The 15876-nt window shown below is 35.5% G+C and overlaps 1 protein-coding gene across 28 annotated transcripts in view; it reads right to left on the reverse strand.

The window, feature by feature from the left end:
* Positions 1-15876, reverse strand: part of TDRD3 (tudor domain containing 3) — a 165974-nt gene that overhangs the window by 18888 nt on the left and 131210 nt on the right. For all 28 annotated transcript variants that reach the window (XM_086881127.1, XM_086881109.1, XM_086881135.1 and 25 more), the window contains 4 exons: positions 15413-15569; positions 14661-14786; positions 5756-6594; positions 3699-3824 (listed from right to left, as the gene is read on the reverse strand). In XM_086881127.1, the coding sequence (XP_086737253.1) occupies positions 3699-3824; positions 5756-6594; positions 14661-14786; positions 15413-15569 (1248 nt within the window). The remainder of the gene's footprint in view (positions 1-3698; positions 3825-5755; positions 6595-14660; positions 14787-15412; positions 15570-15876) is intronic.

Here is a 15876-nt window from a genome sequence, read left to right on the forward strand (position 1 = left end):
AGACAGGTGAGGCCAAAACACCTCGAGATGAGGCCACACCAGTGCAGAGCAGAGCAGGACAATCACCTCCTGAGTGGTTGATGATGCCTGATGCCTCCCCAGGACATGGTTGGCCCTCTTGGCTACCAGGGAACAGTGATAACTCAACTTGCCATTGACCAGGAACCCCAGGTCCCTTTCTGCAGCACTGCCTTCCAGCCTCTCATTACCTAGTGTATACACTCAATCAGGATTGCCCTATCCCAGGTGGAAAATTCAGCACTTGTCCTTGTTAAACCTCATACATTTGGTGAGGGCCCAGCACTCTGATTTGTCTGGGTCTCTCTGAAGACCATCTCTACCCTCGAGGGAGTTGACAGCTCCTCCCTATTTGGTGTCATTGGCAAACTTATTCCTTTGAGACTTATGTCTAAGTTGTTAATGAACACAGGGCTGAGTATGAAGCCTGCAGAACCCCACTAGTGACACGTCACCAAAACTCTGATGTCACCCTATTCACTACAACCCTTTGCATCGGATCTGAGAGCCGGCTGTTCACCCAGCACATGATGTGTTTATCCAGCTGTGGGCTGGACATTTTGTCCAGGAGGATACTGTGAAAGACAGCATCAAAAGCTTTACTGAAATCCAAAAAATTACATCAACTGGCTTTCCTAGGTCAGCTAGGTAGGTTACCCTCTCATAGATGGAAATCAGGTTTGACAAGCAGGACTTTCCTCACACAAAGCTGTGCTGTGACTGATAAGTGCATTGTCCTCCAGGTGTTTTTCAATACCTCCCAGAATAATCTTTTCCAGGCTTTTACAAGGCACTGAAGTGAGACTGAAAGATCTGTAGTTTCCACAGTCCTCCTTGCCCTTCTTGTAAACTCGGACAGCACTGGCCAGCTTCCAGTCAGCTGAGACCTCTCTAGATTCCCAAGACCACTCAAAAATCATTGAGAGAGGTTCTGCGATTCCATCAGCCAGTTCTTTGAGGATTCTTGGATGAATCCCATCAGGCTCCATAGATTTGTAGGGATCCAGCCAGACCAGCAGATCCCACACAATTCCAGTGTCAGCTGAGAGTTGATGATTCTTACAGCCATGGTTCTCCAGTTCAGGGCACTGAGACTCCCTTGGTCCATCATCCATGTTGAAGATGGAGCACAAAGAATGTGCTAAACCCCTGTGCCTCATCCCTGTCCCTGTTTGTGAGGTGACCACCCTCATACTGTAATGGGCTGATGTCATTTTTACACTGCCTATTTCCATTAATATATTTGAATAAAACTCTTTTTTATTGCCCCCCACATTTCTGGCAGCTTCAACTCCAACTGAGTTTCAGCCACACGAATTTTCTCCCTACAGTAGCAAGCAGCATCTCTGTATTCCTCCCATGCCACCTGATCCTGCTTCCACTGCACATACACCTTCCTTTTTTGCTTATTTCCAAGAGAAGATTGCTGTTCAGCCAAGCCAGCCTGCTTGACTTTGGACTTTAGGGAATTGTTTGCTCCTGTGCCCTTAGGAGGAGGTGATGTTTAAAAAGTGACCAGCACTGATGGACCCAAACACTTGCAAAAAGGACTTTACTTAGCTATCTGGAAATTATCTGGAACAATTGAAATAAAAATCAGCATACTATTTCCAGTAATACATGTTCCTTGGAGCCAATAGCATTGATCAGTGAAAGAAAAGTAATTAATGAAGTCAGTTTAAAATCTGTTTACTTCTCTTGTAAAGAGAAATTACAACCAAGTTACTTGAATCTTAAGTCAAAGAACTAAGCAGCATGAGTTTACATTTTACATTCATGCATGCTATCTAGATTAATATACTAATAAGAACACTGAGACAAAGAAAATTGACCAACAGTGTTCAGATTAAAAGACAAACCTGTGTATCAATGGGTGAAAAAGAACTGCAAATGCATAATGAAGATTATGCTTAGCACCCAAACACGAAGAAGCAAAGAGGTAGGTCCTAATCAACTTTCTTCTGCAAAAATCCTACAGCTGCAAGGACCTTTTAGCAACAAAAGAGTAATTTGTCAGAAAACAACCCATTAAAATGATGTTCACTATGAAAATGTTGATTGGCATTTATTTTGTGTAACTGTAATGATCTGGAATTTCTTTGTTTGAATCTATATAATTCAATCAGGCTACCATGAGAGAAAAAAAGAACCTTGAAAAAGGTATTTTTCACTTCTGAATGGACTGAAAGTCCTTGGAGATTCCTCTTTTGTCTCCAGTAACAACAGAGGAAGCCTCAATGACTCGATCAGGATGCAGCATGTCAGGACTATGGTACTTACTGTCAGAACTCTCCATAGTTTGTCCCACCCTTGTATCAGCTTTAACAAGCTAACCCTGAAATAAAATAAGCCAACCTAGGTGAACAAAAATGTGATCCATTTCATTCAACTCATCCTGTGGCTACGTGACTGACAATCCAACATGACAGGAGAGGGATGAGGAGGAACACATGATTAAACATAGGCAGGAGAGGCAGGGAAAATGACTACCTCGCTACTAGGATCAAGTAGGAAATGGCACTCCTCACTATCAGGATCAACTTAGTCTTAATACTAGGCCAAGTTCTTAGACTGTGAGAGCTAACACTCAGTGGTTTAAAGTAAAATAAAAGCCTCTCCTCCAGACTGTAATCAAATGAAGAAAAGTATGATTATTAACCCAGAAAAAGGGTTTAAAAATTACAGTCATACAGTAAGTAACTAGCACCTTACAGGTCAGCTAGTAGGAAAAAAAAGGGGGGGAAAGGTGAATTTTCATACAAACAGCAATGCATCAGCTGGGAAGAGTTTCAGGTATCTTTTTAAGTACAAAAAGGCCATCTTAGAGACATCTGAGAGCTACAGGCAACAATACATGTTAAAAGACCACTGGGAAAAAACAGGAGTTGACTGTTCAGCCTCTGCAGCAGAGGCAACATGGTTCTATGACCCGAAAGCTAGAACTTAAAATAAAGCACAGTCAACTCATCATTAAGGAATCAATATGCAGATGTATATTTTTTGTGCAGCCTTTTATAGTAAGAGTAAACAGCAAAGAATTGTGCATTCCTGATATATTTTTTTTTAATCAAAATGTATCTCTGCTTCCATGATATTCACTGGTACAGCCTTTTGAAATTTCCAACTTCCATAAGGCTAATACATTCTAAACTTCACAAAACAGATTTTGATGCATACATGACCACTACAATATTTGGCAAAGAATCATTGAAACAAGAATAAAATCATGATACAAAATAAAGGGATACAGATGTCTATTTTCAGTCATACATACACATGTAGTGAAAAGCTTCAGAACATATGTTTTAAATGACTGTTTCCTAATCCTTACAGAACAACATACAATGTACATGAAATAAAACAAAAAATTGGGTTGAATAGAGTAAGTAACAACTTTTAAGAGAGAAAACATGCATAAAACAATTTGGCTGATCAATTATTCATTTTCAAACAATACAATTGAAATTTATTATACAGGAAGAATACCACATCGTAATACATGTCTATCAGGTTTCATATAGACAACTAAAATCTGAGATTTTGTTCATGTATTTGCGAAACTATTTTTCTACACATGTAGGTAGCATTCTCTGCATGAGTAGGCATTAACTGCTTAAGAGTTACATATTTTGTACAGACTATGTAGTTTATACTTTTTAATACAATTTGTTATCACATACCCATGTGTCTGCATGAACAGGCCTGATGTTGCTGAGAAGCACCTCCTCATAATTTCCATAATCACTGAATTTAACCACTGCAGTTGTCCCAGAAGAATGGAGCGCTTCAATTTCTGCCCGGTAGAACTTAAAAGAGAAATTTTCAAAGGTCATAAAATACAACCAGAAATACCACAAATACTTAACAATTTCCTTTTCATATATGTGTGTGTGTGTGTGTGTGTGTATAATTAGTCTTAGTATTATATTTTGTTTTAAACTTGTACCAGATATGAAACCAGATATCTTAAAATTCTCATGGCAGACTCCAAGGACGTGGCAGAATGTATTTAGAGTACTCAATGAGAAAATACACAGCTTATGTAAGTAGACCATGCATTTAAAAGACCTGTTTTCATCTCTCTAAAAGCAGAACAAATTCATCACTAAGACAAATGCTGCTGTATACAGGGAAATGGTATTGTAAGATGCTTACTAAAAATATACATCTATAAGTGCTTATCAGCCATATACTGATATGGCTTGTATGTATGTACTTGTATACCTACCTTATCATATAATAAAACATGCTAAAAATGTGATGAAAATATGATAAAACTGTCCATTCATAAAGTCCTTTTTCTAAGCACAAAACTTGGTTTTTTTTACATTTATGCAAATATAGTTTTCTTGAAGGTATGCAGTCATTTCTATCTGACTGAGCACAAAGAAATCACTGCCTCCTAACATGGTTAAGCTCAGTACTGCATTTTATCATCACATTTCAAAATTGTCTGAAGTGAGCAGCAGCATTTACTTTAACTACCAAGAAACCAGTTACTTCCCAAAGCATATCTTCTAATTTGCTGAATACATAAGAGTCTGGGATTATCTCGTATGTATTTATCTTGCAAGGTTTGTACTTTCCAAAATTTCAAGATTTCATTTCACAGTAATGCAAGTATGCTTCTCAAAACAGGAAACAATTCAGTAGTATGCCATTATACTTCATACTAATCCATCCACTCAAGCTACATATTCCTATTTAAGAAAGTCAACCGACTATATGCTGCCACTACCAAAAATCCTGCATGGCCTATCATTGGTTCTAGCCATAACAGCAAAAAAGAGAAAAATAAGGTTATGCTGCTGAGCTAATACAGACAAAAAATAAAAAAAAAAAAAAGAGGAAAATGCTTCTAATAAATGACAAAGTAAACAAAAAATTATCAAAAAGCAAAAAAAGGTGTGAATAAAACATACTTAAAGAATAACAATATTTAAGGTAGTTCTCAGTTTATCAGAAAGGGTTAAAACCCAAAGAAGAGTGGCAGAGAACTCTTGACCAGATGACAACAAATCAAAGAAAACAGTCTAAAACTTCCTTAGTAAAGGAGCAGAAAGCAAAACATCCTGCTGCAGGAGAAATCTTATTAATGGGAAAAAGAACTGAATATAAAGTATTTAAACTTTTAAAAAATCAGTAATATAAAACTGTCATGCAGCATAATTAATTTGTCCACAAATTCTTTAGCTAACAGCATACAAGTCTTAATCAAAATTAAGCCTTTTGCTGTTTCTGTTCTGAAATGATTGAAAGAAAACCGGCAGGTTTTTACAGCCCCATTCCTGCAAACGTTATTCTTCCTTTGTGCTGCTAAAGGTTGCACACTGACTTGTTCCAGAAAAAGGTATTACACATTTACCATTATAGATATTCTAGACAGCACAGCATCTTGATTTTGTTCCTCAGCAAAGAATATGGGCACCTAGATTCATATTCATCCCTTCAAATTTTTTGCACCTAAGTCAAATGCATCAGTGAGGAGCTTAAGTCACCCTAAACTCCACCTACATGAGAGAAACAAGGACTGGATTTAAGCACTCAAAAACTTTCGTGCAATGAATATAAGTGACGAGTCATACATATAAAAAACAGAGCACGAAGCTAGGCAAGAAGCACACTACACACCTATGAACAAGGCCATGTCTCTGTAGCAGGGTGCTAAATATCTCCCACGTGCATAAGGAACATTAGAGGTACAATTTGAGATAATTCTCATTTGGCAAAGGCATACCTTATTGTCTTCCCAATAAAGAGCAAAACATTCATCCCCTGGTCTCCAACTTTTTCCATACTCCATGTGAATCGATGGTTCCACTACTTTCTCTGGTTTAATGGGCCCAGTTCTCCTTTTGGGACCGGTGTTGTAATACAACATTTTGTCATCAAAAGATGGGATCGCAGTGGGTCCTGATGATTTGATAGGTCCTACTCGTCTTCCCTTCTGATGATGCTCAGTATCTCCATTTGGTACAGCACTAAAATTATCAGTCCTACTGGGATTTTGGTAATCATTATTAACACCAAAATGTTGCTCACTTTTTACCATAAAGGCTTCACTACTTATTGTTCGTGCCCTCCTATCACAAAAATTTTCAGAATTGTGTGTTTGGTTTTCCCTTTTCCCACGTTTCTGGTTATTGTTGTCTGTCACATCTTGAGCAGCAGAATTTTCCTTGAATTCTGTGAAAGATACTCCTTTTCCTACTCTGTTTTGCATGTTGTTATCCCTTTTTTTGAAAGTAATATCACTCTGGTGAGTGGTTATGGGATAACCCAAATCCTTTGACCTATCATTTCTAGGATAATGTCTGTCACTTTTATTTTTTTCATCTGTCCAGTGTTCTAAAGAGCTATGCCTTTCAGGACCTCTGTTCCTTGGTAACCCACCACTTTCCAAAGCCTGCCTTGAATTCTGAAAATCCTTTTGAAAACGAGGGGGTTTCTCATTCCTTGGTTGTCTCATGTCATTGCGAGAAACGTGTCTTGAATGATTCTCTTTGATGCCATTCTGTTCTGTATTCATAACTTTGTGCTGTACTTGATGTGTTGGCTGAAATTGCAATTTTGGTTCTACAAAGAAAAAAATTATTTCAATTAACATATTTCACACAAATACATTTTAGAAATACTGTTTCAAACTCTGATAAAGCAACAGTATTCTTTAAAAATGTATGCATCTTTGTGACATGAAATGGAATGGTGCACACAGAGAATTTAGCAGACACTTTTGAAATGCAATTCCTAGTTATTGGAAAATATACAGTACTCTGGGCTGTACTTAGAACCAAACCACCTATGAGCAAGAGAAAAGCCAGGCATAAATTTCCATGTCCTCCCAATGGACATGAATAACCCACTTGAGTAAGAGCCATTTAAGACAGAGAAATAGAATTCCAAGATGGAGAAAGGAGAAGGGAGGAAAATGAGGAGGAAAAGGGAATACTTCTAATCAGAATTTAAACCTTCTCTGAAAGTACCTTGCTAACAGCTATTCAGGATGAAAGAGAAAAGGCAAGAATCAGAAGCAATAAAATTAACACTGCTGGCATAATGTAGATAACAAGAATAGCAGCAAAACCCAGGACTCTGGAGACTCTGATCAGTGAGCCATAACAGCACCTGCTCACACGTCACCTTTAAGAGCTTCAACTCTTAACTGAAAAGAATAAAGACAAGATTTTCATGAATATCACTAAAAAGAGGAAACATGCCATGGCCTGCTGGAGAGGAAGAGAGCTGCGGGTATCTGTGAAACTTTATGGAATTACGAGCTTTTTAGGCAAACATGGAATTTTTAATGGGTTGTTTAGATGAAGAGCAAAAGGAGGGCAGAAATGAAGATGAACCCAGGGGAAAATAAAGAATAAGATTAAACAGGAGAGCTGCAAGAAAGTAGATTCCTGGTCAATACAGTCCTGCATATGGTCACTGTAACCTGTCTCACCTCCTTATTAAATTCTCTCTCTCACTTCTCTGTTATGTATGTGAGGGGACATGTTTTTAAACCTACCAGTGAACTTGAGGTAGGATAAGCTGGTAACTGGGACAAGGAAGACCTGGCAGCTAAATACTGGAGAGACCATGGGTCTTGAAGGCCATCTACCAGGGAGGCCCCAGGTCTGGGCTCACTTAGTGACCAGATCTATATAAAGGACATATATGTACTGGCCTGCACCAGCCAACAAGCTGGACCAGGGGTGTCTGAGGTGGGTACCAGAGATCAGGGGTCTCCCTGGCCAGGAGAGACTCACATGTGCTGGAGGCTGGGTATGACATCTGCTAGCAGACTTCCCTGATGGGAAAGGAAAACATAAACCCATTAAAGGGATTCATGTCTACATGAGCAATTTTGTGCCATGTGGGCAGCTGCAAAGGTATCATTCTCTTGCTTGTGTCCATGAGCCTGAGCCTGCATGGGCCTGTGGGACTGTGTACTCAGGCTCTTTTACACTCCCATGGAAAGGAATGTTACCACTAGAAACAATGAATACTGATACCCGACAGCAAATGTATCAACTTCCACAATTACATACTAGATGAGAAGTTAAAATTAAAATGTAAATTTTACCTGGTTTTTTTTTAAAGAAAAATACTTCCAAGCATCACATTACTTCTAGTAGTTCACAGATTTTTTATCAATTTAATTTACTAAATTGCCCAATAAGCATCTAGCTCAATTTTTACATATATTTGACATAGCATAACTTTTAGAAGTCATATTTGTTTTACAAAAATGATCTAATGTTTTTGGTTTTTAACATGACACAAGCATACATAAGGCTTAGATTGAACATGATCTTGGTAAAAATACATCTTACTTTATAATTTATTACTTTGAAACCCATCACATTTTTAATGCATTAATATGTAAATATATACTACTCAGAAAGATACAAGAGTGTCATAAATATGCATTTTCTTTTTAAAAATGCAAAGATGATTTTAAATCTTGTATAATTCATTTTTTGTTGTTAGAGTAAAAGCTTTAGACAGAAGTACCTCCTTATCTCTTCTTTACAAATGAGACATGAAAATACTGTTTTTCATTACTTTATATCTTTAACTTTTTACTAAATATCTTCATTACACTTTTCCACTTCTGTATAATACCAATTTTACAGACTTCCTATCATCTAGAAAGATTTAACTTCCTAATTAACTAATTAACAGCCTTTGTTCACAACATTCTTAATTTATACCTCTTCTGGTAGTAAAATGCTCAGGCTTCCACTCCTTCTTTGCCCAACCTAAGCTCTTAGGTCTATTCCTAATGTTAACTACACACAAAATGACTTAACAGTTCAATGACCCTTGAATGTTTTCTCCCTTGTACATACCATTACAGAAAAATGCATATAAAACTCTAACTTAATTCACTATAAACCATCTTATTTAATATTCTGTAATATTAAATCCATTAAACTAAATTTCTAAAAAGTCTCTGTTCCAACAGAAAAAAAAAACCAGGAATGGGTTCATGACTAGATTGGGCATGGCAGTACTCTCCTAGGTGTCAGGATATTAGGTTTGGCTCCAAACATTTCCTCTTAAGGGCTGTCCTTTGCCCTTTTTATAAATGAACAAACATTTCCTGAGCTGAGATGGGTCATGACAGCACTTGGTACATGCAAGGTACAAGGACTCTATACAACACAAATGCATCCAAAGCAGTTAAAGTTTAGTTAAAGCCTCAAGGAAAAAGCAAAACATAGACATATTGTTCTATAATTCAAAAAAAGTTTACTGAAATTTCTGTTCAGTTTCTTAGCATGTAATGAGTAATTTTAGTTATTGTCTACACAATATAATGTGATCATAACATAAAAGCTGCAAGCTGATTTAGAAGTGTGTTGCATCCTTTGATTACAGATTTTTTTTAAATATTAGTGGAAAGTTATAATAATACTACATATTAGACAGCAGGTAAAGTGACTAGAGAATTTCGAAACAGTGAGCACGTTATTTTTTTCTGTGTTTCTTTACTGTGACATACAAAGGCTGACACAAAACACCTGACTTATTTTAGTTTAACCTTAAGGTAGGCAAAATCCAATAAACTTATGTTTTCTACAGAGGTGCAGTTCTTGTGTTGAAAGCTTCCCTGGGGACCACATCATACAGGGCAGCCTTGAATGAGCAGGACACATTAACTGATTGGCTGACATTCAAGCACAAATCACTCACAAATGGAAACTGCCAAGTAACAGCAACTGTTACTTCGTAAACAGTAGTCAACAAAAAAAGCCAGGAGATGAGAATAGTACTAGTTCTTCATGTATTTGTGCTGTCTGGCCTGATCACCACAAAAATGAAGGGATTCTAAAGTTTCTTTATGAGAAATAGGGATCAAAAAAAGCATCAAGGGATCCCATTCACAAGTTGTCTACCACAACTGCTTCTATTCCTGCCCCAACTCCAAGAAACCATTAGCAACTGTCCCCAGAAAAGTAATGCTTCCTACAGGGCTATAACAAATATTCATTTGGAATTTAACAAGAAGATTTAGTAAGCTACTCTCAAAGAGCATGGTTAACTCAGTCATGATCGTTGTAACCAGAGGTTTGGGAAGATAGTCTGGAAAAAATACACTTAAAAATTAATGATAAGGTTCCTGTCATCTACTCGGAGGTTTTGAGATGATGAGTAGCATTTTGTCAGAAAACACACACACACTTGCTCACTCACTCACTCACGTTACCCATTTTGGCTTTTGTATGTGATGACGCAAGAGAACCATACAGGACAAATCACATTCCCCTGATTACAAAAAACCAGCAGGACCTGCTGCACTTGGAAATTACAGCCAACACAATTTATAAAGCACTGCTCAACACACAATAGAATTTAAAGATATGGTTTCCTGTGGTCCTCTCCTGTGGATTTTATCATATTTAATAATGCGGCTAAATTCAATGACCGTGGCCCTTCCCACACTGGTGGCAATGTTTTGGGTTTCTCCTCTCAAACTGAATAATACTTTTATGTAACTGTATGGAAGTACATCTTTGAGACAGCTACCTCCAGGGCATGTTCTATCTTGTACTGGCCAAAAGATTAAAAAACTAGAAGAGAATTAGTAATACGTTTGCAAATACTTTGTGTCATGAAGCAAAATTCCCATTACTCAATAGCTTTGTCAAGTTAAATAAATATCAATATAATTCTTTCTAAAATGTAGCAACACTGAGGAACAGGGATGTGAGTGCACATTTCTGTTGAAACAAAACAAACACAAACTGAGAAGCGTGATAATAAACAAGTGGACAAAAAATCTAAAACATTCTGCATTGTATTCACTACAAATTTTAACTGAATGGATTAAAGGACTTGAACAAAAACTGATAGTTTTTTATTATTCTTTAAAATGTATGAAATTTATTATATTTGTCTTCTTTATATTTAAAGATAAAATGAAATTACAAGCTTTGTAACATATATCATCAATGCCAACATACCAATACAACAAATATAAGCCATTTTCTTGATAGACACAATTAGCTCTGACTGAAGTTGAATTTTTAGAATTAAGGCTGAATGAGAAATGTGACTATTTTTCAACTTGGATCTCTTGTCAGTATCCATACTTGTTGAAAACATGGCTGCTTCATTGCAAAATTCAAATGTTACAAATTTCTTTTAACTCCAAAGAATCAGACTATTTTTTCCCCCTCCAAGCAGCCTCCAAGATATTCAAACAAATTTTGTGACTACAAAATGAAACAAAGATTCTTTAATTACATTGTATTGTATTACCATTTCAAACCTTTAATTTATTTGGGACTAGATAAATGATAATGTTCATTATTCCTTAATACAATAGCCAGAGCTCTCAGTATCATCTTATTCTCTCTGATAATCCTTGTGTTTACTTATTTAAGCTGGCAAAGATAGATAGTTGTTTCTCAAAACAAAAGATAACAATAAGGAGATTAATGGAAAAAATCTTTTGGGTTCAGAAGCAGAAATTAACCAAGTGCAAGCATAGGCAGCTAATTGAAAGCAATTTTGTCTACTATTTGTGTTATCTCTTGCAGTCAGGAGGTTTCTCTTGCCAAAATTCAAACTACTTAATTCCAATACAGAAATACTTCTGTAGGTGCCACCAACCATTCACATAAATAAATAAATAAATAAATAAATAAGCGATTTAAAGCTAAGGATATGTTTGTTTTAATTCTTTGCATTTCATTTGAATAAAGCATGTTTGAAGTATGCTGTGGTTTACAGTTAAAGAGCTGGCAGATCATGGAGTCATATATTTAATACTTTTGATAGCTGTAATTATTTAAAACAGTATTTCCTTAACTGAAAAAAGAAGATGAAACACAAAAAACAAGATAACACTTACAGGGCAAAACACTAACATGCTTTCTTATAACTAATATGTACTTCTTTAATAAAAAAAATCAAACAACAAGAAACTTAGTGTGCTCTCTTAACTTTTAAAAAGAGTGTAAGTACCTACTAAAAAATACAAAGGTATTTAAATGTTTTTCTACTTGTTCCAAACACAAGTATGAAAAGGTACCAAGTCAAAGAAAAAAATTCAACAGTTCTGCAGTTCCTGTTCAGCAATAGAACCACCCAGCCAGAAGTGAATTTAGAAATTCTCCACACTACTAAGGTTTAAGATACAATTAGAAACAGTAGATAAGAAAAACAAGAAGGGATGCACAAAGCATATCAACCTTCTGTGTACTCGAAAAGAGAAATAATTCTTTTTTTCAGACACTTTCTCTCCCCACATAAGGATCACCTAAGATTTTGAAGAAAATTTAGAATAGTACAGCATTAAAAAAATATTTAGCTCAGTTAAGCAAAATTGCCTTTTGTTTTCTGGATATCACATCAACTCCTGGTCATTTAGAAGGAATAACACTCTGTCTGAAATGTATAGGTCTTTAATGCTTGCAATAATGATAAATATGGCCATTCCAGGTAATTATCTGCTCCCGGTCATATACAAACATGTAACAATAGGGGCATGCTCATTTATTCAAAACCACTGTCCCTGCACAAACCCCTTTCTTTCTGAATACCTAAAAAACAGTATGAGATTTTAGAGACCACACAGGACAGCAAGGTGCCAGAAATACTGCAGAACAATTTATCTTCTTTTTTATGTAGTATAACACAGTGTTTGGTGAATATAAATGGAGAAAAACCTGCCAGCCTGGGAGCTCCTTCTTGTATTACTGTGCAGGAAAACCAACGAAGAGACATTTTTGGCTTTGTAACATTACATATTTGAGTTGTTTCCATCAGTTTGTCTAACATGCCTTTCATTTCTGACCAATACTTTTCTAATTCTAAGTGAAACTACATGTCTCTACTGCTCACAGATGACAGAAACAAATTAAATTTAAGAGGTACTAGTAATACATACATCCTGTTGTCTGCAGACATTTTGATACAGACTTTGTGACTGAAGAGTTCACAGTGCTAAGTACAGTCACTGCAGATACTCAGCAAATACTTTTAAAACTCCTGTCATCTCAGTTTGAAAGGAACTTAAGACAAGTAATAATCAAGAATTTAACTGAAATTATTTTCAAAGGCTGAGGCAATAAAATGGCAGAAAATTAACTTTCAATATATGGTTTTAAGGATGTATTTGAATTCATCAGACTGCAGAGTTTTTCTCAAATTTGGCAAGGAAAAAATCACTTTTGAAAGTAAAAAATAAATACGCCTATGTATTTCTTGAAATATCCCTTTAAAAGTCTCTGCAAGAAAAAGTAAAACCTGGCATAGAAACAGAGATGTAATCCTATGGGCTATAAACTCTCAGTAAGGAAAATAAAAGCTAAGAACATGAAACTAAGCAACCACTTCAAAGCCTTGCAAAGCACAACATTTACTTTTTTTCAGAAAAAGAAAAGGCAGAAAGATTGAAAATAATTTCACAAAATAATCAGAAAACTTTCTGAATTCTTCAAAAATGCTAACAAGTTGGGTTTGGGTTCTTTTCAGGAAAGCATGGTTCAGGAATAGTACGCTAGATTACATATTGATTACTCAGATAAAGCAAGAAAAACCAACATAGTGATAAAAAACATAAAAGCAAAAACCCTCTGTGCCGTGCTATGAAATATGCCAGAACCTTCGATAACTGAAGGAGTATAAAAGCTTTAAAAAGTTTTAATAGAATTATGTTTTCCTTCTTATGACATTAATGGAATCTTTTTATATTTATTTAAGAGGAAAAAACCTCATAAAAGCTATATGTATTTATCTTTAAAACACAATATTCAAGATTATAAACTGAAGTAAATAATATAACTGAAGTAATAAATATATCTATTTTTTTACTCACATAACATTATGCTTTATTGTCTGCATACATGTACTAAATCCAAAGGATCATATAAGTCCCCCTAAGCAATCAGTAGTATCATTTTAAAAAAGCAATTCATTCATTTCAGAAGTCTTGATAAACTACTATTACCTACTTCAAAATCACTGACAATAAGAAATTTATATAACCCACAGGGATTATTTCTTTTATTTTCCTTTAAATGTCTTTCAGTCAAACATAAAATCCTTCTGTAATATCTCAATATAAACAGAAAATGGATCCAAAGAAAAATCAATGTCAGCAGTATAAGCCAAAAACACTACCACTGTTTTCATTTCTGCTCACTGTAAAAAACCTAATGCATCTTTGGTAAGTAAAATGAGTTGCCAAAAAAATATTTCAAATATCATTCCCTATATCTGCTTTCTGAAAATGTGGTTATACTCATTATCTGACCAGTTTACAAAATTTTATCAGCTAATGCAGAATGCTGGTGTATTTAAAAGTTATTTTCTTTGAATATTTAGATTTTTGATAAATACAGTGATGAGTTATGAAATCATGAATGAAAAATCCTGATTCAGGAATAATCCAATCATTAACAAATTGTGATTTATGTCATCTTATTTCAAATTACTGACTTTTAGACATCTAACCACCACAGAGCAACTTATGTGATCTTTCCTGAGAGGAATAATTCTCCAAGCACTCTTTTCTTTTTTAATGACTGGCTGTGGAGGAAATTCTAAGAATTAACTTTTAGATGACAACTAGAAAAAAAGAATTCTACCTACATTATCCAACATTTGTTCCAGACACATTAGTTTCAGTAACTCACCCTCTACTGTTAGAGTACCCATTTTGGATTCCAAGAAATCAAACAGTGTACTTGGTGCAGATGGTCTGGCATTTCCTAGCTCTTCTTCATCTTCTGGTCTTATTCGGCCTCGGCCTTTCCCCTTACCTGTAAGCATCAAAGCCTTTTTGTGAATGAGTAATAAAATAATAAAAAAGCACACGCATGTTTTCATTTGATTTAGAAAATGTTTGTATTTTCTGTCTTTAAAAAATTCTGTCACAGAAAGGCACTGACAGGACAAGGAAGAACAATTTTAAACTAAAAACTGGAGAGATTTAGATTAGATGTGAGGAAGAAATTCTTTACTATGAGGGTAATGAAGCACTGGAACAGGTTGTCCATAGAAGCTGTGGATGCTCTATCCTTGGAAGTGTTCAAGGCCAGACTGTATGGGATCCTGAGCAATCTGATCTAATGGGTAGCCTCTCTGTTTGGGAGGTGGAACAAGATGATCTTTATGGTCCCTTCCAACCCATGTTCTTCTGTGATACTGGAATACATATTTCCCATTTAAGGCTATTTAAGTATCTGACTTCCAATTCAAAAATTTTGACAAGAACATAATACGCAGAAACCTTTCTTAGGGATTTGCTTTCAGGTCTGCAATGCATTCGAACTTTCAGGAAAAAAATATGCAAATATACCCTTCTATAACTACATTAATAATCCACCATACACAAATTCTTTGACTTGTAAACAGTTTTAAAGCATCTCTTTAAAGCAAGTTTTACCTCTAGGTGGTGGTCCCTGAATGGGTTTCTGTTTACTGTTGTTCAGAAGAAAATTTAATGCTGCCTCTAGGCTGTTACTGTTATCCATAAGTGCCTGTCTTGCTGCTTCTTTGCTAAAACCCATCTCTGTTATGTGTTTTAGAGCCTTTTCATCAACCTGAAATAAAAGGTACACACAAAAGTAATAAATACAACAATCTATAAACCCATCAGATTTTACATTATTAATTGAAACAATATTTCTTGTTTAATTGATTATAAATATTCCCATTTTATATAAAATCTTTGCATACAATTTCAAAAGAACCTGGAAAATGAAGGGATATTTTTATTAGTAGTATGTTTTTTCATTCATTAGTTTACAGTTCTACTATGACAGGCTTCCAAGCACAAAGTCTCCTCATTTCTATGAAAACTAAAAGAAATATTTCAAAAAAATATGGATATTAAAACTAGCCATCTGT

Source organism: Cyanistes caeruleus, chromosome 3 (genome assembly GCF_971803275.1).
Source record: "Cyanistes caeruleus chromosome 3, bCyaCae1.hap1.1, whole genome shotgun sequence".
In the NCBI taxonomy this organism is placed as follows: Eukaryota; Metazoa; Chordata; class Aves; order Passeriformes; family Paridae; genus Cyanistes; species Cyanistes caeruleus.